Here is a 22,242-nt window from a genome sequence, read left to right as displayed (position 1 = left end):
GCAGTCATGACCCCTAAGAGCTCTTAGCTCAAAAAATAAACCAAAGTGATTCCATCACACTCCTTCAAAGGAGCCGTAGCATTGCCAATGAGAAATAGTCCTTTAAAAGCCTCTCTTTGTAGATGGTGTCCCCTTTTTCCCTTATGCATTAGATGATGGGATCACAGCAGAGATTCCAATTTGCTCCTAATTCAGTGTCCATGTTTCTGAGCCTCCAGACATGTTAGCACAACTTTTCCTGGAGTCGCTGATGTGTTCAAAGCCCTGGCCATGCTTAAGGGCTCCTTGCCTTCAACTCTTGCCACTTTGACTACTTGTTCTCAGCTTTGCTAACACAACCAGCCAGCTCCTGCTCTGTTTGTCCAAATACCTGGGGGTCTCCTCTCACTCTGGACTCTTGGAGGGACCGAAAGGGATCAGAGGGATCATCATTAGTTAGAGACAAAAGCCAATGTTAAAATAAGGACTTTTTTGTTGTGGTTGCGATAGATGCTGAGTTGTTTGGGGGGGGGGTCTTTAACCTCATCGCTGAAAGCTCTAACCTTATGCACCATATACACTGTGACATCTTTAGATTTGATCTGGAACTGAAGCCCACTGGAGAAGTAAAACAGTATTCCGCCAGCGCAACCTACGAACTGCAGAGAGATGGCGGAGCCTTGGTGGACACCCTGAAGTTTGTAACTCAGACCGAAGGCAAGTATCTAGAAAGGGCTCCTGCATCTCTGCCTCAGCCTCAGGTCCAGGACTCACAAGGAGAAATTATTTAATTTTAATGTAGTTAACAAATATTTCTTGGTGCCTGAAAAGTGTCAGGCCTGTTCTGCGAGCTGAGGCTAGAACAATAAACAGTGGTGATAAAGTCTCTGTCCTCATGCAGTTTACAGCAAGAAGCCAAAAATAAGTAAATGTTCAGAATGCCATACTGGTGTGGGGGGAAAAATAGAGCCTAAAGGGGTCTAGGTAATATTCAGGACTGGCTGAGAGGAGGAAGGATGGGGGAAGACAGTGCCATTTGAAATGACAAGGGAAAGTAGCACTGGTGAAAGAGAATAAAAAAGAGACTTGAAAGAAGTACGGGGATAAGCCACATGGAAACAGTGTTACAGGCTGGGGGTTAGCCAGTGCAAAGGTCCTGAGGCAGGTGTGTGGCTGCCATGTTTGAGGAAAAGGAAGGAAGCTGGTATGATTGAGGCAGAAAGATCAGGAAGGAAAATGGTAGAAGATGGGGTCATAGAGAAAAGCATAGGAAGGGCAAAGATGGTCTTGTAGGCCATGGTAAGGACATTGGCTTTTACTATGAGTGAAATACAAAGCCACTAGAGACTTTTCATGAATTGATTTATGTTTTAATTGAGGAAAGACTTTAGGGGGACAGGGACAGAAAAAAAACTAGTATTTAAATTCTTATAATAATCCAGGCCAGAGATGTTGGTGTTTTGGATTAGAGCAGTGGCAGAGGAGATCTAAGTAGTTGGATTCTGGGCATATTTTGAAAATCAGGCTTCTCAGAATTTGCTGATGTGGTGGATGTTAAGCGTAAGAGAAAAAATGGAATCGGGATGAATCTTAAGTTTCTTGGCTTAAGCAACTGAAGAATGGAGTTGCTGTTTACTGAGATAGAAAAGGCTGACGGAAGGGCAGGTTTTAGGGGATGGGGGCCAACTTAAATGTTCACTGTGGAAGATTTTGTAATGTAGAACTATTATGTCACAAAATCAAATGAGAAAAACAAAATCCACAGGAAAGGGGGTACATGCTGGAAAAAAAATGTCACATAACAATGTTACTGAGAGGTGCAAAAAGGGCACACTTGTGAGTTAAAGAAAACCTAGGAATCTCATGACAAAGGAAAAAGTCTGGGATGGGGGAAGGCAGGGCAGGGTGGCAAGGAGCCAGGAAGAAAGAGGTGGAGAGTCACACAGAGATGTCATATCTGCTGACTCAGAAGGACCTCGAGCCTTCGTTGCTCTCTGACCATACCAAGTGTCTCCCATGTCAGGGCCTGGAAGGCTCTACCCCCTGTAACATGGCATAACTCAGCCCCTCTCTTCATTCGAGTCTCTGCCCACATACCACCTCATCAGAGAGAACTCTGACCACCACACATGAACTAGCACCTCTCGATCCCTCTCTTTATTGTCTTACTGAGTTTTACTTTTCTCCATCAAATGTATTACCATCTCACATAAATATAATGTGCTTATTGACTATATGGACACCCCCCACCAGAATGTAAGCTCCATGAGCGCAAGGTCTCCCCAGTGCCAATCACATGCCAGGCAATCAATAAATATTTGCAGACTAAACAAATGCACAAACACCCATAAAATCCTGAGCTGTGTCCTCGCTGAAGCACAGTGAATACTTAGGGTTTCTCTGCCTTTTCCTCTCCTTCCTTCCTAAACATAGCTTCTGAATGCACATCTTGATTCTCTTGTACACACTTTCAGGTGTGAAGCAGTCCGAGGCTACAATGATGTTCAAGTATAACCGGCAGAGTATGACTTTGTCTAGTGAAATCCAAATTCCAGACTTTGACGTTGACCTTGGGACAGTCCTCAGAGTTAGTGATGAATCTGCTATGGAAAAAAAGTCTTACAAGCTCACTTTGGACTTTCAGAACAAGAAAATCACTGAGGTCACTCTTACCAGCCACATAAGGTATGAAGGCTCAGGGGGACCTGACCTGAGGTACAGGCCCCTGTGGTTCCTTACTTTCTTCCTTTTCATCTTGAAAACTGACCAAACCTGGACCATCCCCCGTCTGTGGCCCAAGGGGCGGATAGAGCCCTCAGCATTCTGACCCTCTGTACAACGTCCAGTGGATCTTCCTACCATTCATTGGGCGCTTACTATTCATCAGACACTGTGCTAAAGGAATTATCTCAGTTCTCATAAGAAACTGCAACATAGGTCTGAGTTTCCCTGTTTGACAGATAAGAAAATGGTGCTGAGAGGGGTTAAATAATATGGCCAAAGCAATAGAGCTAGTAAATGATAGAATGGGATTCAAACAGGTTTTGAAAATCTTTTCTTTCACCCGTACCTCCCTGGAAAGTCCTGAATTTGTGAAGTTGGCCTCAGACGTTAATGAGCTCATTTTGGGGGGCATTCATGTATCTCCTTTCTATCTCCACAAATGGTACTTCTGTTTGATCCCATGCGTCTCCTTAGAATGGGTAGTCATTGACGTCAAATGATTTTTTTTCAATAGCTATGACAGAAGTGAAGAAGGAAAAATCAAAGGTGTTATTTCCATACCCCGTCTGCAAGCAGAAGCCAGAAGTGAAGTCCTCACCCAGTGGTCTCCCTCAAAACTACTCCTCCAAGTGGACTCGTCTGCTACCGCTTATGGCTCAACAATTTCAGAGAAGCTGGCGTGGCGCTATGGTATGTCCCTCCTCTCCACGTGGGTATTTTCAGAGAGCACCTGGACTTGGGTTAGGGTCTGGTACCAATGACAACTGTTTCATATGTGCATTTTCAGATGAAGAGAAGATTGAATTTGAGTGGAACACAGGCACCAACATGGATACTAACAAAGCAGCTTCTAATTTCCCTGTGGATCTCTCTGATTATCTTAAAAGCTTGCATATGTATGCCAACAGTCTCTTGGATCACAGAGTTCCTCAAACAGACATGACTTTCCGGCACATGGGTTCCAAATTAATAGTTGTAAGTACAAATCAGTCAGTTGATAAGTACATGGTTATAAGGACTAATTACATACTCAACCCTGAGTTAGGTGAAAGAGGGTATCCAAAGATGGATAAGGTATGCTTCCTACCCCAGGGAATTCCTGAGGAGCAAAGAAACACTCATGCATGGTTAGTTACCCAATTACACCAGGCTGTATGTGATACATACCTAATGAATAGTACTAGGCAGAAGAATTTACTATGCCTATAATATCAAAGGAAGCTTTAGGAGCCTGGCTAGCAGTTTGACTATGTTATATATTCTAATAAAATACAGGAAGAGATCTATGACTAGCAACCAAAATTCATAATTTTATGTGATTTGTTTTTAACCTTCAGTGCATCATCCAGTTTAATGATTGATCTGTCAAATATGGATTATCACCTAATGTTAATTGTACTTGGAGGCCCATCCATCCATACTTATTGCTCTAAAACCTTCTATTATTTTATAGGCAACAAATACATGGCTTCAGAAGGCTTCTGAGAGTCTTCCTTATGCCCAGAACTTGCAAGATCACCTCAGTGGATTCAAACAATTGTACTTCCAGAAAATGGGATTGCCAAACTTCCACATTCCAGAAAACCTCTTCTTGAAAAGGTAAAAAAAAAAAAAACGAACCAGAAAAATTTCTTGAACCATAGAAAGTAAACAGGATATTTTACTTATAATGTAGACTGTTTTTAAATTTACATTTTTAAGGGAAATAACTTAAGCATCTTAAGGAGATTAATAACTGTAGCATAAGCACTGTGACATTTTTGCATTATTGAACGTGGATCTGAACGTGAACATCAATCCAACCAGAAAGAACCTAAGGAAGTAATTGGGGGATTCTGGTACATTCACCCAAAGAGGTTTTATTCACTGCAACCTGAATTTGAAAGCTGTCTAATTTTCCTCCATTAAAAGTGAACTCCCTTTGTTCAGGATCAAGATATGCTCATAATAGGTTGTGAGGATTTGAGAGTGGCTAGAGAAATTGCTGACTTTAGGCTGGCCATGGAGCTCTTGAAGGTCAGAACAGCCCTGGAGCATTGCATGAAGGCAGCACCTCAAGGGGATATTCACTTTTGCACTATAGCCCCATCCTTGTGGGGAAGTCAGATTTCAAACTGCTCAGTCCACTTCTCCATTTCCAAACGCACATGGAATGCTTTGCTTTATTTCACAACAGTAAAAAAAAAATCAGAGCATGAGCTGAAAAAACTATAGTCTTTTCTAGATTGACTATTCTCTGTATGATCTTCAGGGTTAAGAAAACAAGTGATCTGGGAGCACCTGGGTGGCTCAGTTGGTTTAAGTGTCCACCTCTTGGTTTTAGCTCAGGTCATAATCTTATAGTTTGTAAGTTCAAGCCCTGCATTGGGCTCCGTGCTGTCAGTACAGAACCTGCTTGGGATTCTCTCTCTCTCTCCCTCCCTCTGTCTCTAGCCCTCCCCTGCTTGTTCTCTGTCTCTCTCTGTCTCTCCTGTCTCTCTCTCTGTCTCTCTCTCAAAATAAATAAACTTTAAAAATGAAAAAAAAGAAAACAAGTGCTCTGTGGGGCACATGGGCCTTTCCATAGTCTATGGCTGAGCAGCAAAATTTAATAGACCAAGTAAGTGTAAAATGGCTCAAGTCCACCAAAGTCTACTGAAGATAAGAGGAAAACATGTCAGTTTCAATCGACCCAGGACCCTCTTCCTTCACTACTAGTATATCTAACCAACAGGCTTCTTTGTGCTGTAGAGGAGATAGGCCTGTGTGACCTTAGAAATGGAGAAGGCTTATGAAGCATCCTCCTGCCGAGGAGTGGGGTCCTGGATAGGCAGTAGCTAGATCCTGTTGGAGTCATGCAAACAACAGTTCATTGCTTACACCATTTAAATTCTGCTCTTGTACATTAGGATAACTTATCATCATATTCCAGGAACATAGTACATATGCATATGCATAGTACATAGTACATATACATATGTAGAAGCATAGTATTGAGAAGATTACAAAGTGCTTTTAGGTATCTCGTGCCAGTTCTGTGAGGTCAGCAGAAAGGGTACCATTATTCTCACGACACAGATAATATCTCAGAGAGGCAGACACACAGACGTGTCATCATTATTCAGTGGAAGCTAAAACTGTAACCCCTTATCACTGCCTCTCACACCTGCACTTTCCACAGATCCAGCTGCCTCATTTCAGTTTAGCAAATATGAAGTATCAAGTGTCACATGTGTGTAAGATACTAGATGAGGTGCAGTGAGAAAATAAAAACCAGTTAAGGTATCATCCTTCCTCCCAGAAGACACCATGTGGACACTGACAAATGAACAAACACATGCTAGCTATGTAAGCAGAATTGTGGAATGTTCTTTGAGATAGATGTAAAAGACTGACTCTTTGAAGGGTTTTGAATGGATTTGAATGTTTGATGAACAGAGGTAAAAGGCACGATTCCGAGCACAGAGAGTAGCAGGAGGAAAAAGTGTGGTATGGGATTGGGAATGAATGCAGCACATGCCCCATTACTTGGAAGGTCAGATGGCAGCAGACTTTGAATTCTTGATGTCTGACTGTGGCAGACATTGTCCTTGTTGTTCATTTCAGCGATGGCCGGGTCAAATACACATTGAACAAGAACAGTATGGAAATTGAGATTCCTTTGCCTTTCGGTGGCAAATCTTCCAAAGATCTAAAGATGTTAGAGACTATTCGGACACCAGCCATCAACTTCAAGTCCGTGGAATTCTACCTGCCATCTCAGGAATTCCAAATCCCCACTTTTACCATTCCCAAGTCGTATCAACTGCGAATGCCTCTCTTGGGTGTTCTAGACCTCTCTACGAGCATCTACAGCAATTTGTACAACTGGTCCGCCTCCTACACTGGCGGCAACACCAGCACCAACACCAACCATTTGAAGCTTCAGGCTCAGTACTACATGAAGGCTGACTCTGTGGTTGATTTGCTTTCCTACAGTGTGCAAGGTGAGCCATGGTCAGACTAATTCATCACAGGCTCTGGAGGGATAGCTTCCTCTGGGAAGGAAAAGACTTGGCTTTATTACAGATAATAAACTTAGAAGCCGATTCATTTATTCAACTAATAGAAGTATTTATTTAAGCATATACTATGTACCAAGTATCCTACTAGGGCAGTAACATAGAAAGCAGACGGCTAAACTGGCAATGAAAATTCAATGTAGGAGGTGCTATGATAGGGTATAGTAGAGAAGTAGAGAAGTATAAGGCACAGAGAAGCACTTGATAAGGGAACCCAACAAGGTTGCAGTGGTCAGGGAAGTCTTTTGCTGTCCTATTTTATGTTTGTGATACTGATGGAGGAGACTTGCACAACTAACCCAGATCAGTGGAAGTTTATTTACTTTGGTTGGGCGGCGGGGTGGGGAGGACTTGATTATTTGAAGACTCTGAACATAGAAATTGGTCTGGAAATTTTATTACTTAATTTAACTAATGTGTTTTAATTTTTATGTCAGGATCTGGAGAAACAACCTATGACCGCAGGAACACATTCACATTATCATATGATGGGTCTCTACACCACAAATTTCTGGATTCAAAGATGGTATTCAGTCACACAGAAAAAATTAGAAATAATCCAGTCTCCAAAAGCTTGCTAACATTTGATGCTTCTAGTGCCTGGGGACCTCAGATGTCTGCGTCAGTACATGTGGACTCAAAAAAGAAACATCACTTGTATGTCAAGGAAGTCAAGATTGATGGGCAGTTCAGAGTCTCTTCGTTACATGCCAAAGGCACATATGGTCTTTCTTATCAGAGGGATTCTACCACTGGCCAGTTAAGTGGAGAGTCCAACCTGAGGTTTAACTCCTCCTACCTCCAGGGAACCAACCAAATAATAGGAAGATATGAGGATGGAATTGTCTCCTTAACCTCCACCTCGGATCTGCAAGGTGGCATTGTTAAAAATACTGCTTCCCTAAAATATGAGAACTATGAGCTGACTGTGAAATCTGACACGGATGGGAAGTACGAGGACTTTGCCACTTCTAACAAAGTGGATCTCACCTTCTCTAAGCAAAATGCATTGCTACGTTCTGAATATCAGGCTGATTACAAGTCATTGAGATTCTTCACCCTACTTTCTGGAACGCTCAATTCCCATGGCCTTGAATTAAATGCTGATATTTTGGGCACGGACAAAACTAATAGTGGTGTTCACAAAGCAACACTAAGGATTGCCCGAGATGGAATGTCTACCAGTGCAATGAGCAACTTGAGGTATAGTCCACTGGTGCTGGAGAATGAGGTGAATGCAGCGCTTGGCCCCTCTGGGGCATCTGTGAGACTAACAATGAATGGCCGCTTCAGGGAACACAATGCAAAATTCAGTCTAGATGGAAAAGCTGCCCTCACAGAGATATCCTTGGGAAGTGCTTATCAGGCCATGATTTTGGGTGTTGACAGCAAAAATATCTTCAACTTCAAAATCAGCCAGGAGGGACTTAAGCTTTCAAATGACATGATGGGCTCCTATGCTGAAATGAAGCTTGACTACACAAACAACCTGAATATTGCAGGGTTATCACTGGACTTCTCTTCCAAACTTGACAACATTTATAGCTCTGACAAGTTTTATAAGCAAAATTTTAACTTACAGCTACAGCCCTATTCACTTGTAACTACTTTAAACAATGACCTGAAATTCAGCGCTCTGGATCTGACCAACAGTGGGAAATTACGGCTAGAGCCCCTGAAGCTGAATGTAGGTGGGAACATAAAAGGAGTCTACCAAAATAATGAAATAAAACACATCTACACCATTTCTTATGCTGACTTATCCGCAAGTTATAAGACAGACACTGTAGCTAAAGTGCAGGGTACAGAGTTCAGCCATCGGCTCAACACAAACATCGCTGGGCTGGCTTCAGCCATTGACATCAGTACAAACTACAATTCGGACACACTCCATTTCAGCAACATTTTTCACTCTGTGATGACGCCATTTACAATGACCGTTGATGCACATACAAATGGCAATGGGAAACTGAGTTTCTGGGGAGAGCATACTGGGCAGCTGTATAGCAAATTCCTGTTGAAAGCAGAGCCTCTGGCCCTTACTCTCTCTCATGATTACAAAGGATCCACAAGTCACCATCTCCCATTGAAGAGCAGCATCAGTACTGCTCTTGATCACAAAGTCAATGCCCTGCTCACTCTGGCTGAGCAGACCACCAACTGCAAACTCAAGATCCAGCTGAACAAAAATGAATACAACCAGGACTTCAGTTCTTACAATACCAAAGACAAAGTTGGTGTGGAGCTTAGCGGACAAGCCCTGGCTGATTTTGCCATGCTGGACTTCTCGATTCAAGTGCCATTTTTCCTCAGTGAACCCACCAACATAATTGATGCTTTAGGGATGAGGGATGCTATTGATCAGCCCCAAGAATTCACTATTGTTTCTTTTGTAAAATATGATAAGAATCAAGATGTTCACACCATCAACCTCCCATTCTTTAAAATCCTGCCAGAATATTTTGAGGAGAAACGAATGGTCATTATAACAGCACTGGAAACCATACAGAGAGAATTGAAAGTCATCAATATTGATCAATTTGTGATGAGATACAGAGACGCCTTGGATAAATTCCCACAGCAAGTTAATGATTATCTGAATGCATTAAATTGGGAGAGTCAAGTTGCGAGTGCCAAGGAAAAACTAACTGCTTTCACAAAAAAATATAGGATGACAGAAAATGATCTAAAAATTGCATTGAACAATACCATAATCGACTTTAATGAAAAACTATCTCAACTACAAACATATGTGATACAATTTGATCAGTATATTGAAGATAATTATGATTTACATGATTTTAAAACAGCAATTGCTGAGATTATTGATCGAATCATTGAAATATTGAAAACTCTTGATGACCATTACCATATCCATGTAAATTTAGTAAAAACAATCCATGACTTATATTTGTTTATTGAAAAGATTGATTTTAACAGAATTGGAAGTAGTACTGCATCATGGATTCGAAATGTGGATACTAAGTACCAAATCAGAATCCAGATGCAAGAAAAATTGCAACAGCTCAAGACACAGATTCAGAATATAGACATGCAGCACCTTGCTGAACAGTTAAAACAACAGGTTGAGGCTACGGATGTCAGAGTTCTTTTATATAAGCTGAGAACTACAATTCCATTTCAAAGAATAAAAGAAATTATTGAGCACATCAAATACTATGTTATCCATCTCATGGAAGATTTTGTAGTAGCTGAGAAAATCAATGCTTTTGGAGCCGAGGTCCATAAGTTAATTAAGATGTATAAAATAGACCAACACATCCAGGGTTTAATGGATGCATCAGTACAATTGGCCAATGAATATAATTTGGAGAAGACTGTTCAGCAGCTAAGTAATATCCTACAACAAGTTAAGATAAAAGATCACTTTGAGAAATTTGTTAGGCTTATTGATGATGCTATCAAGCAATTTAAAGAACTGTCTTTTAAAAAAATCATTGAAGAAGTAAACAGATTCCTTGATATGTTGATAAAGAAATTAAGGTCATTTGATTATCACCAGTTTGTAGATGAAACCAATAACAAAATCCGTGAAGTGACTCAGAGAATCAATGATGAAATTCAGGCCCTGGAACTTCCAAAGAAAGCTAAAGCACTACCACTGTTTGTGGAGGACATCAAGGCCATGGTCTTAGTCCATCTGGAAAACATGAAGGACATCCATATAACCTTATTCTTTGATTGGTTACAGGAGGCTTTAAGTTCAGTATCTTTAACTTCCATGAAAGCCAAATTCCAAGAGACTCTGGAAGATATACGAGACAGAGTGTATCAAATGGACATTCAGCAGGAAATTCAGCGATACCTGTCCCTGGTAGGCCAGGTTTACAGCACACTTGTCACTTATATTTCTGATTGGTGGACTCTTGCTGCTAAGAACCTTAGTGACTTTGCAGAACAGTATTCTCTCCAAGACTGGGCTGAAAACCTGAAAGCACTGGTAGAAAAAGGGTTCACTATTCCTGAAATCCAGACCATCTTTGGGACCATCCATGCCTTTGAAGTCAGTCTCCGTGCTCTTCAGGAGGCTACATATCAGACTCCTGACTTCATAGTCCCCCTGACAGATTTAAAGATTCCATCAGTTCAGATCAACTTCAAAAGTTTGAATGATATAAAAATCCCATCCAGGATTGCCACACCAGAGTTTACCATCCTTAATACCTTCCATGTTCCTTCCTTTACAATTGACTTGATAGAAATAAAAGCAAAGATCATCAGAACCATTGACCAAATGCTGTCCAGTGAGCTGCAGTGGCCAGTTCCAGAAATTTACCTGGGGCACCTGAAGGGGCTAGACACCATTCTTGCTGGAATCACTGTGCCAGACTTCCATTTTCCGGAAATCACAATTCCAGAATTCGTAATTCCAAATCTCGATTTAAAAAATTATCAAACTCTTGACCTTCACATACCAGAATTCCAGCTTCCCCACCTGGCACACACAGTTGAAGTCCCTTCTTTTGGCAAGCTGCATGGCATTTTGAAAATCCAGTCTCCCTTTCTCATATTAGATGCAAATGCCAACATTCAGAATGTAACTACTTCGGGGAACAAGGCAGAGATCGCAGCTTCCATCACTGCCAAAGGAGAGTCCAAATTAGAAGTTCTCAATTTTGATTTTCAAGCCAATGCACAGCTTTCAGACCCTAATATTAATCCACCAGTTATGAAGCAATCCATGAAGTTCTCCAGCATGTACCTGAAAACAGAGCATGAGAGTGAAGTGCTGTTTTATGGAAATGCCATTGAGGGAAAATCAAATACAGTGGCAGGTTTACACACAGAAAAAAATACACTGGAATTTAGTAATGGTATGCTTCTCAGGATAAACAATCAGCTTACTCTGGAGAGCAACACAAAGTACTTCCACAAATTAAACATCCCCAAATTGGACTTCTCCAGCCAGGCTGAGCTGCATAATAAAATAAAAACCCTGTTGGAAGCTAGACACATAGCATGGACTTCTTCTGGAAAAGGGTCATGGAAATGGGCATGCCAGACATTCTCAGATGAAGGGGCACATGAATCACAAGTTAGCTTTACTGTGGAAGGACCCATCACTTCCTTTGGATTGTCTAATAAGATCAATAGCAAACACCTAAGATTAAGCCAAAACTTGGCTTATGAATCTGGCTTCCTCGACTTTTCTAAATTTGAAATCCAGTCACAGGTTGAATCCCAGTATGTGGGCCGCAGTGTTCTAGCTGCTAAAGGCACAGCATTGCTTGGAGAATGGAAGGCGGAGATAACTGGCAATCATGACGCTCATTTAAATGGAAAAGTTATTGGAACTTTGAAAAATTCTCTCTTCTTTACAGCACAGCCATTTGAGATTACTGCATCCATGAAAAATGAGGGGAATTTGAAAGTTAGTTTTCCATTAAAATTGATAGGTAAGGTGGACTTTCTGAATAATTATGCACTGTTTTTGAGTCCTAGGGCCCAGCAAGCAAGCTGGCAAGCAAGTGCCAGGTTCAATCAGTATAAATACCATCAAAATTTCTCTGCTGGAAACAATGAGAACACCATTGAGGCCCATGTAGGAATAAATGGAGAAGCCAATCTGGATTTCCTGAACATTCCTTTAACAATTCCTGAAATGACTCTACCTTACACAGTATTCACAATTCCTCAGGTGAAAGATTTCTCCTTATGGGAAAAAACCGGCTTGAAGGAATTCTTAAAGACAAGAAAGCAATCATTTGATTTAAATGTAAAGGCTCAGTATAAGAAAAACAAAGACCAGTATTCCATCCCAATTCCTTTTTATGTGAAAGATTTCCAGGCATTGAGTATCCCAAACAATATTTTAATTCCAGCCATGGGCAATATTACCTATGATTTTTCCTTTAAGTCAAGTGTCATCACGCTGAATACCAATGCTGGACTTTATAACCAGTCAGATATTGTTGCCCATTTCCTTACTTCCTCTTCTTCTGTCATTGATGCACTGCAGTACAAATTAGAAGGCACCTCAAGTTTGACAAGAGAAAGAGGCTTGAAGCTAGCCACAGCTTTGTCTCTGAGTAACAAATTCATGGAAGGCAATCATGACAGTACTATTAGTTTGACCAAGAAAGCCATGGAAGCATCAGTGACAACATCTGCAAAAGTCCAAATTCCCACTTTGAGAATGAATTTCAAACAAGAACTTAATGGAAATACCAAGTCAAAGCCTACCGTCTCTTCATCCATTGAATTAACATATGATTTCAATTCCCCCAACCTGTACTCTACTGCTAAGGGGGCAGTTGACCACAAACTCATCTTAGAAGGCCTTACCTCTTACTTTTCCATTGAATCATCTTTCAAAGGAGATACCAAGGGTTCAGTCCTTTCACAGGAATATTCTGGAATTATTGCCAGTGAGGCCAGCACTTATTTGAATTCCAAGAGTACTAGGTCTTCAGTGAAGCTGCAAGGGGCTTCCAAAGTCGATGGTATCTGGAACCTTGAAGTAAAAGAAAATTTTGCTGGAGAAGCCACTATCCGACGTATCTATGCCATCTGGGAACACAATACAAAAAACCATTTACAGCTAGAGGGCTTTTTAACATCTGGAGAGCAAACAAGCAAAGCCACCCTAGAACTCTCCCCATGGAAAATGTCAGCCCTTGTTCAGGTCCGTGCAAGTCAGCCCAATTCCCTCCTTGATATCAATTACCTTGGCCAGGATGTGTCCCTGAGTGCTAACTCTGAGAATCAGAAGGTTAGCTGGAAAAGTGAGGTCCAGGTTCATTCTGGGTTTTTCCAGAACAATGTACACCTTTCCAATGACCAAAAAGAGGCACGCCTTGACATTGCAAGTTCCTTAAAAGTGTCCCTATGGTTCCTCAAAGACATTGCCCTACCAGTTTATGACAAGAGCTTATGGGACCTCCTAAAGCTAGATGTAACCACCAGCATTGATAGAAAACAGCATCTTCATGCTTCGACTTCCCTCGTGTACACCAAAAACCCCAATGGCTATCATTTCTCTGTCCCTGTGCAAGAATTGGCCGATAAATTCATTATTCCCAGACTGAAATTAAATGGACTAAATTCAGGTCTTGTGATACCTACATTCCAAGTCCCATTTACTGATCTTCAGGTTCCATCCTACACATTTGATTTCAGTGAAATAAAAATCTACAAGAAGCTAAGCACTTTGCCATTTGCCCTCAATATACCAATACTACCCAAAGTGAAATTCCCCCAAGTTGATGTGTTAACAAAATATTCTGAACCAGAAGATGCCTCTGTTCCTTTTTTTGAAATAACTGTACCTGCATCTCAGTTAACTGTGTCCCAATTCACCCTTCCAAAAAGTATTTCAGTTGGCAGTGCTGTTGGGTATCTAAATGAGGTGGCCAACAAGATTGCAGACTTTGAGTTGCCAGCCATTACCTTCCCTGAGCAGACTATTGAAATTCCTTCCATTAAGTTCTCTGTACCTGCTGGAATTTTCATTCCTTCCTTTGGAGCGCTGACTGCACACTTTGGAGTGGCTTCTCCCCTGTATAATGCTACTTGGAGCACTGGTTTGAAAAACAAAGTAGAATACATTGAAACATTCCTGAATTCTACATGCAGTTCAACCATTCAGTTCCTGGAATATGATCTAAATGGTAAGAAAATGTCCTGACTCCTCTTCTAGATGCTATATATTTGCAATGAGAGTTGTGAATAAATAAGTACATATTGTATATGACTGGAAGCACAATGACTCTCCATAGCAAAATTTTAAAAAGAAAGATATATACCCCACATACAAAAACCACCCTGTAGAAAATCTACTGACATTCAAAGGGAATCGATTCAAAGAAAATATTTTTTTTCTGTGATTATTTTTTAGGACCAATCATATCTCCTTCTATTTCTTCTTAAATGTGGGTTGCATGTTTCAAATATGTAAAGTATATAGTTAAGGTAGAATTCTCTTGGCTTTCACAATGAAAATACTATGTCCAGCAGTTACTAATCTAACAAAATATAACCTCTCTCCTCTACAGTTGTGGGAACACACAAAATTGAAGATGGCGTATTATTCTATAGGACAAAGGGAACATTTGCACACCGTGACATCAGTGCAGAATATAAAGAAGATTACAAATATCAAGGACTTCAGTATGGAACTTTTATGGAAATCTCATGCCTTTTCAAATCATTCTGATTTTTTTTTTCCATCTCCATACCCTTTTCACAATGGCTCATCTGCTTTTCTTCTTTCAGGGACTGGAAAGAAGAAATTCGCCTTGACATCACCAGCCCAACATTCACTGATGTTCATCTGCACTACCAACTAAGTAAGAATAGCCTCTCCTCCTTGGTGGCCTCCCCAGCCATAGGCACTGTGGCCTTGGACTTGGAAGACAATAACAATACTTTGAAATGGAACTTGTACTACCGCCCTCAGGTGAGTCCCATCTAATGTGTTACACACCCCAAGAGTGAGTAGAGAATTTGGCCATTCAATTCCACTCAATGTGAAGTATTCTCTCAGGGCTTTCCCAAAGTAGAGGAAACCAAGCAGTGAGTAGGTTGAACTTTTTCTCTAAGAAACTATTCTCCAGAATGTATTACAATGATTTTATTGATTGTAATTATTAGATGTACACACAATACCCTATTTCCACTATCATTTTATTACTTTTTGGAATATTTATAAAGATGAGGTTATGGAGCACCTGGATGGCTCAGTCAGTTAAGCATCTGACTTTGGCTCAGGTCACGATCTTGTAGTTTGTGAGTTTGAGCCCCATGTCAGGCTCTGTGCTGACAGCAGGCCTGGAGCCAACTTCAGATTCTGTGTCTCCCTCTCTCTCTGCCCCTCCCCTGCTTGTGTTTTCTCTCTCGCTCACTTTCTCTCTCTCAAAAATAAACAAACATTTTAAAAGTTTAAACAAAAAGAAAGATAAGATTATGTCCCATCACCTAAATCATGAGCAAATTCTGCTATGTACTGAATACAGTTTTCAAATAATGGTTTCCAAAGTATTTGAGGTTTCAGAATTCTTCCCCACAATAGAAGTGTTAGCTGAGATATGCCAAATTTCTCTCATGTACTCTACAAGCTCTGCTGGGCCAAATCAAAGATGCTATTAGTAGAGAAGAAGCAGCCATCAGGTTCTATTGCTAAAGTTTGTCATAGGTTTGGAGAATGAATGGCTCCTGATACTGGTATTCTAGGACTCTGCTAGATCATCTCTGGACTTTTTCCTTTTTCCTACTTCTCCTTTCTCTGAATTAGCCTTCTCCTCTGTCTTTCTCCACTTTTTCCTCCTCTTCTCCCTTCCCCTCCTCCTTGCCATCCTCCTCCTTCCCCTCTGCATCCTCCTTCCTCCTCCCCCCTCCTCCTCCCTCTTTCATAATTTTCAGTTCTAAGAAGGCCTTAATGTTAAGTGTTACTGTGTAAATGCCATGCATAATTTTATTCTTTATGGAGCATATGATAAAGAGGAATTAACAACAGTGAACTTGTTTAACCGTAAGTCAAACACATGAACTGACATATGAAAGATAAACCCCCTTCAGAATATGAAAGATCCTCTGATCTTTACTTTTAACTGCTAATGAAGTTTCACTGTAGTATATTATGTAATCAGGATAATTGAAAACATGTTCTTTTCATCCTTTTTTTTTTTTTTTTTTGGTTTTAGTACTCTCTAGATAAAAAACTCAACATATTCAAAACTGAGTGGAGGTACCAGGAATCCGATGATAAAAGTCAGATCAAAGTCAGCTGGGAAGAAGAGGCAGTGTCTGAACTACTAAGCTCTCTTAAAGACAATGTGCCTAAGGCCACGGGTGTCCTTTATGACTATGCCAACAAGTACCACCAAGCACACACAGGACTCGATATGAGAGATGCTTCTTTAAAACTGAGAAGAAATCTGCAGAACAGTGTGGAGTGGGCCTATCAAGGCACCACGAGGCAGATTGATGAGGTGGAGATGAGGCTCCAACGGGTAGCCAGAGGCACCACTCAAACCTACCAACAGTGGAAGGACAAGGCCCAGGATCTGTACCATGAGCTGTTGGCTCAGGAGGGCCAAACTGATTTCCAGGGACTCCAGAATAAGGTGTTTGACAGACTAATGGGAGTCACTGAGGAATACAAAGACGTAATCAGTCATCAGATTGACTCATTGATTGACTTTCTAAAGTTCACCAGATTCCAGCTCCCAGGAAAAGCCGGGACATACTCGAGAGATGAACTCCTCACTATGGTCATGAAGGAAGTAGGGCAGGTGCTATCACAGGTATATTCAAAAATCCATAGTGGGTTAGAAATACTGTTTTCCTATTTCCAAGACCTGATGGAGAAATCTGAGTTAATCAAGGACATAGAGATTAAATTTTCTTTTAATTCAGAGAGCTATAAACTAAGAAATGTAATCTTGGAGTTTGGGAGACTGTTGAAATCTTTATCACAAGAGCTCCAGAATGCATTTAATAACCTTCAGTCTATCAAGACTACAGAGATGCTAAGTAATCTTAAGATATATTTAGAAAGAGTTTTCCAAGAGATAGAAGAAGAAATTCAACGCTTAAAGGAAAAGAAATTTACTTATCTCATTAATGATATTCAACACATGATCAACATAATCTTCAAAAAATATATTCCATTTGTTTTTGAATTCCTGAAAATTGTCTTTAACAAGTTTAATGAACTTGTTGAAAACCAACTTCGGAAAATTTCTCAACAGCTCCATCAGCTCATAAAGGATCTTCACAAAGAATATGTTGATCCAAGTATGGTCATCTGGACAGAGAGGTATTATGAACTTGAAAAAATGATCATCAGCTTGATCGAGAAACCAGTGGATGTCCTTATGGACTTCCATTCCGAATACACTATCGGTGCTGCTGGTTTGGTTTCCCAACTCTCAAATCAAATTGAGCAGTTTGTGCAGAAAGATATCCAGGAATACCTTAGCATCCTTACTGATGCAGATGGAAAAGGGAAAGAGAAGATTGCAGAGCTTTCTACCAATGCTCAGGAAACAATTAAAAGCCAGGCCACTGCATTGAAGGAAATCATTTCTGATTACCACCAGCAGTTCAGATATAAACTACAGGATTTTTCAGACCAGCTCTCTGATTACTATGAAAAATTCATTACTGAGTCCAAAAGATTGATTGACCTGTCCACTCAAAAATACCACATGTTTTTGAGATATATCATTGAATTACTGAAAGAGCTACAATCGGCCACATTCAATAACATGATCCCTTACATAAAAGTTTCTCCAGGAGAATTTACTATCACCTTCTAATTTTAAATGCAATTCTCATTTATTCTTCTGTTCCTATCAAACTCTCATATAGTAGGGGAAAAACTCAAATTGTATGTATTAATATAACTATACAGTGAGCCAGCCTTGTGACAAGCAGTTGACTATAAACAGAAGCACATATGAACTGGGTCTGCACTGGAGCTGGCATCAGATTGCTAAAAATCTCTGAACTATGGGAAATAACATTTTTTGCAAATTAAAGAAAATCAGGATCTGAGTTCTTTTACTAAACTTGGGGGAGGGAAAACAAATAAATGAATTCTTTATTGTGTATCATAGCACTCACTTTGGCTCAATCATATCAAAAGATAGCAATGTCTGGCATTTCAAAACCTGTTGAAGAATACACACTTACTTTAGAGTAATACAATAAAAGGGGAAAGGAAGACTTTGAGGAGGGAAATATTTTGCCACCTAAAAAAATTAAAAGGTAACTGATATTGGATTGTATTTACCAACTGAAAAGGAAAAACTGTTTGCAAGAGCTTTCACATAATTTGATCCCAAGAAGCATCTCATTTGTCTTCATGTGCCGCACAGTCTTCCCTACCCACCAGTCTGTTTTTGCCAGGCAAGGCTGTCTGCTGGACTGAGATTAATCAACAGGCTCCTTATCTCACTCAGCCTGCCAGAATTGGAGAAAAGGATGGCTAGGAAGTTCTGGCCCTCAGGGCTTCATGATATCAGGGACCTCAGAAGTCTCCCTGATGCTTAGGCAGGATCCATTCAAGGCACAGAAAGTAAGAGTGGAAAAGGGGACATGGGGATATGTATTCCTAACATTTCTGGGATCAAGCACACATTTATGTTCTTGAATTTTCTCATTTCTCCATATTTAATATCTAACAATCCCAAGTAAAATAAAAATTCCTGCCACATCCACTTATCTCAAACTCTTGTTGTTAAACACTGGCAACCCCACAGTCAGAGCATCCAAGCTTAGCTCTAGGGAAGCTACCAAGGGAAAGCTACAAAGAAGCTATGTAGGACAACCATCACTAATATCTTTGGGAAGTTTAGCTCTTCCTTTCCTTTTAATGGTATTGAATAACAAAAGAAAGGTGTGATCTTTAGGGAATAGAAAATGGGAGATTACTATTCCCTTCAAGTCCTGTATGAGGTTTGTTCGGAAAAGACCCTTTAGATCCCAAAATACCTTCAACCTCTACCATATTTCATAAAGTTTTCACATTCCATTGGTGAAGCTCACTGTTAAAAGACACAAGCATTACCTGTAAAAGAAAAGCACATTAGCTTATTTCTATATTACCGGTATTTTTTGGAACTGAGGAGCCAGAAAGAGTCCCTAAGGAGGTAGAATATATGGTAGTGATGAATCTTGTACTCAAGGAAAGTCTGTTGGATAATCAGTCAATGGATGGCATTGATTCAATGGATGTCCATCTGATGGATGGACAGATGGATGGATAGATGGATGGATGAATGGACAGACAGTTGAGTAAATTAATGAGTGGGTATATGAAGGCTTAGTTCCAAATGTAATAGCAGGAGGAAAATTATGCCCAGGTACCAGGGCATCACATGAGTGGTCCTAGGCATAGTCCTACAAGAGTTTCCCTGATGAGCTCTGAGTAGTAAGAATGTACTAAGGGTTCAAATTGAAAGGAGGTCTTGAATTATGGCTTAAATTTGAGGGGAACAAGGAGTCCAAGGTTTCTGGTATTCACATGACAATATCTGTACCTAGAGCATGAGAGCAGGAATAAACACAAACTCAAAATGATCATGTAATCACACAATATGACCTATTCAGTTCCCTGACTAGTATCCCTTTTATGAAGTGCTCCTGGATGGCTTAGAATATCTTCATTATGCGCCATAAAGTTGGAATAGGGGATACTTGGGAGGGCTTGAACTTTGCTTGATTTCCTTGGTCTTCTACTACAAATCAGGACACACCTCTGGGTTCAATTACTGACTACATTCCTTATTTACTTATAGCTTTGGACAGCTTATTTCCCTTCTGCGAGCCTATTTTCTTAACTACAAAGTAAGGCTAATGTTTATCCTACCTGTCTTTGAAAGGCTGTTCATAAAAGTCAGTTGAAATAATAAATGCAAAAGAGCTTTGCAACCTTTAATGTTGTACAGAAAAGAAGTGCCATGATTATTAGGTGATAATGTAAATGAGATTATGGCAAGGAGATAGAATAGAGGCAAAGAGACCTATCCAGTTCAATAAACATTCATAAATGCTTCTATACACTAAGCACAAAGGATCTAGAGAGTAGATTAGGATTCAGTTCCTAGAATCTGTCCATTTATCAATCATAGGTGGAATGTATTGTCTCCTTATGGATATAAACAAAGCAACTATGAGGGTTTATAATAGGAAAGAACGAGAATCTAGACGTTTTCATGGAGAATGTTGGAATGAATCTTGAAGATACATTGACAAGTGATAAGGGAGAAAGGGTAGTCTAGATCAAGAAAAACACGAGGAAAGAAAGGATAGCTGGGTGTGTTTGGGAGACACTGGATCATCCAGTGGCCAGAGCACAGGAAAAGCAAGGGGAGGCAAGATTGGAAAGGCGGGACTGGCAATATTGCAGAGAGCTCAAAAGCCAGAGTGAAAGGTGGTAATTTCTTTGCTGGAAAAGCATCCAAGGACAGTTTGGGAGCAGGAAGGGTGATAGGAGTTGTGATTTAAGAAAACTGATAGGACAATTCATGCAGGATAAATTGTAATGGGATGAATATGGATATGAAGCTGTGCCAGGATCCGAATGAAAGATGCTGAGTGCCTTAGCCAAGTCATAGTTGCCGGACATGGTGAGAAGGGATAGAATGTAAGAAGCATCATGAAGGCCTAAATGATAGAACCAAGGGGCTCATTGTTTAGAACAGAAGCGATGGGTTCAAAAGCTGTAAGAAAGGGAGCTGCCTTGGTAAATCACTGGAATCAAGAGGGTACAAGAGGGTACAGTGGACTCCAGAAGAGTAAGGAAGAAGAAAGGGTGAAGCAGCCTTGAGAGTTGTGAAATTTTGAACCTGCATGATATGTAGGAGCTATTGGGCATCAACAGAAGCAGGAGGAAAGTGTTGGGGGCAGATTATTGGTGTAAAACATGGACTCACAGGGGCGCCTGGGTGGCTTAGTCGGTTAAGCGTCCGACTTTCGCTTAGGTCATGATCTCGCGGTTCGTGGGTTCGAGCCCCGCGTCGGGCTCTGTGCTGACTGCCAGCTCGGAGCCTGGAGCCTGTTTCAGAGTCTGTGACTCCCTCTCTCTCTGACCCTCCCCTGCTCACGCTGTCTCTCTCTCTCTCTCCTAGAAATAAATAAAACATTAAAAAAAAAAAAAAACATGGACTCATAGACTATCACAGCTGAAAAGGAACTATGGTAACTTTCAAGTTGCCGTGGTGTGCCCAAACAGAAATAACTAGCAGGCTATTAAGCTGCAAATGTGGGCAAGAGAGACAATATTCAAAGGAAGAGAGACAAAGGAGAATTTTAACTGAATATTGTATTAATTTTATGACCTTTTAAGTGTCTTTAGAAACTTAAGAAAACAAAGAGTTTGTTTTTCTCATGCAATTAATTAGGTATTATCTTGAGACTGGGCCAACATATATGTCTTTTTTTTTCTGAAGAAGTAATTTAAATTTATTGCGAGAAGAAAAACAGGAATGAAATACTTTATTGCAATTTTTTAATTGTGGTGAAATAGATGTAACATGAAAGTTGCCATTTTAATCATTTTTTAAGTGTACCATTCAGGAGCATTAATTACATTCACAATGTTGTACAGCTATCACTATTTCCAAAACTTTTTCATCATCACAAATAGAAACTCTGTATGCTATAGATTATTAATCTTTTAAAAACATACTGTGAGGACTGGGTGGCTCAGTCAGTACAGCATCCAACTCTTGATTTCAGTTCAGGTCATGATCTCACACTCTTGAAACCAATCCTTGTGTCAGGCTCTGCACTGGGCGTGGAGCCTGCTTAAGATTCTCTCTTTCCCTCTGCACTTCCCCGCTTCGAGCACATGCATGCACTCTCTCTTTCTCTCAAAAAACAAACAAAAATGCCATGAGATGATGTGGAAAGTCCTACAATAAACACAGATATTCTTTCCATAAAACCAATAGCCAACCTTTCAAACCAAGAAAGAAATGAAATCATGGAGCCCAGCCCAGGTCCCTGGAACTTTGGAAGTATGATCAAG

General features: G+C 40.4%; 1 protein-coding gene across 1 annotated transcript in view; it reads left to right on the top strand.

Moving 5' to 3' along the window:
• APOB (apolipoprotein B) overlaps positions 1-18,319 on the top strand; it is a 39,017-nt gene extending 20,698 nt beyond the window's left edge. The window contains exons 20-29 of the mRNA XM_077751056.1: positions 575-696; positions 2,454-2,664; positions 3,218-3,393; positions 3,491-3,678; positions 4,157-4,302; positions 6,289-6,668; positions 7,181-14,374; positions 14,759-14,873; positions 14,979-15,162; positions 16,406-18,319. Of these exons, the coding sequence (XP_077607182.1) occupies positions 575-696; positions 2,454-2,664; positions 3,218-3,393; positions 3,491-3,678; positions 4,157-4,302; positions 6,289-6,668; positions 7,181-14,374; positions 14,759-14,873; positions 14,979-15,162; positions 16,406-18,025 (10,336 nt within the window). The 3' untranslated portion in view covers positions 18,026-18,319. The remainder of the gene's footprint in view (positions 1-574; positions 697-2,453; positions 2,665-3,217; positions 3,394-3,490; positions 3,679-4,156; positions 4,303-6,288; positions 6,669-7,180; positions 14,375-14,758; positions 14,874-14,978; positions 15,163-16,405) is intronic.
• The last annotated feature ends 3,923 nt before the right edge of the window (positions 18,320-22,242 follow it).

The sequence above is a fragment of the Crocuta crocuta genome, unplaced genomic scaffold, assembly GCF_008692635.1.
Source record: "Crocuta crocuta isolate KB4526 unplaced genomic scaffold, BGI_CrCroc_1.0 scaffold129, whole genome shotgun sequence".
Classification (NCBI taxonomy): Eukaryota; Metazoa; Chordata; class Mammalia; order Carnivora; family Hyaenidae; genus Crocuta; species Crocuta crocuta.
Note: the sequence above shows the minus strand (reverse complement) of the source record. Positions and strands in the feature narration are given on the sequence as shown.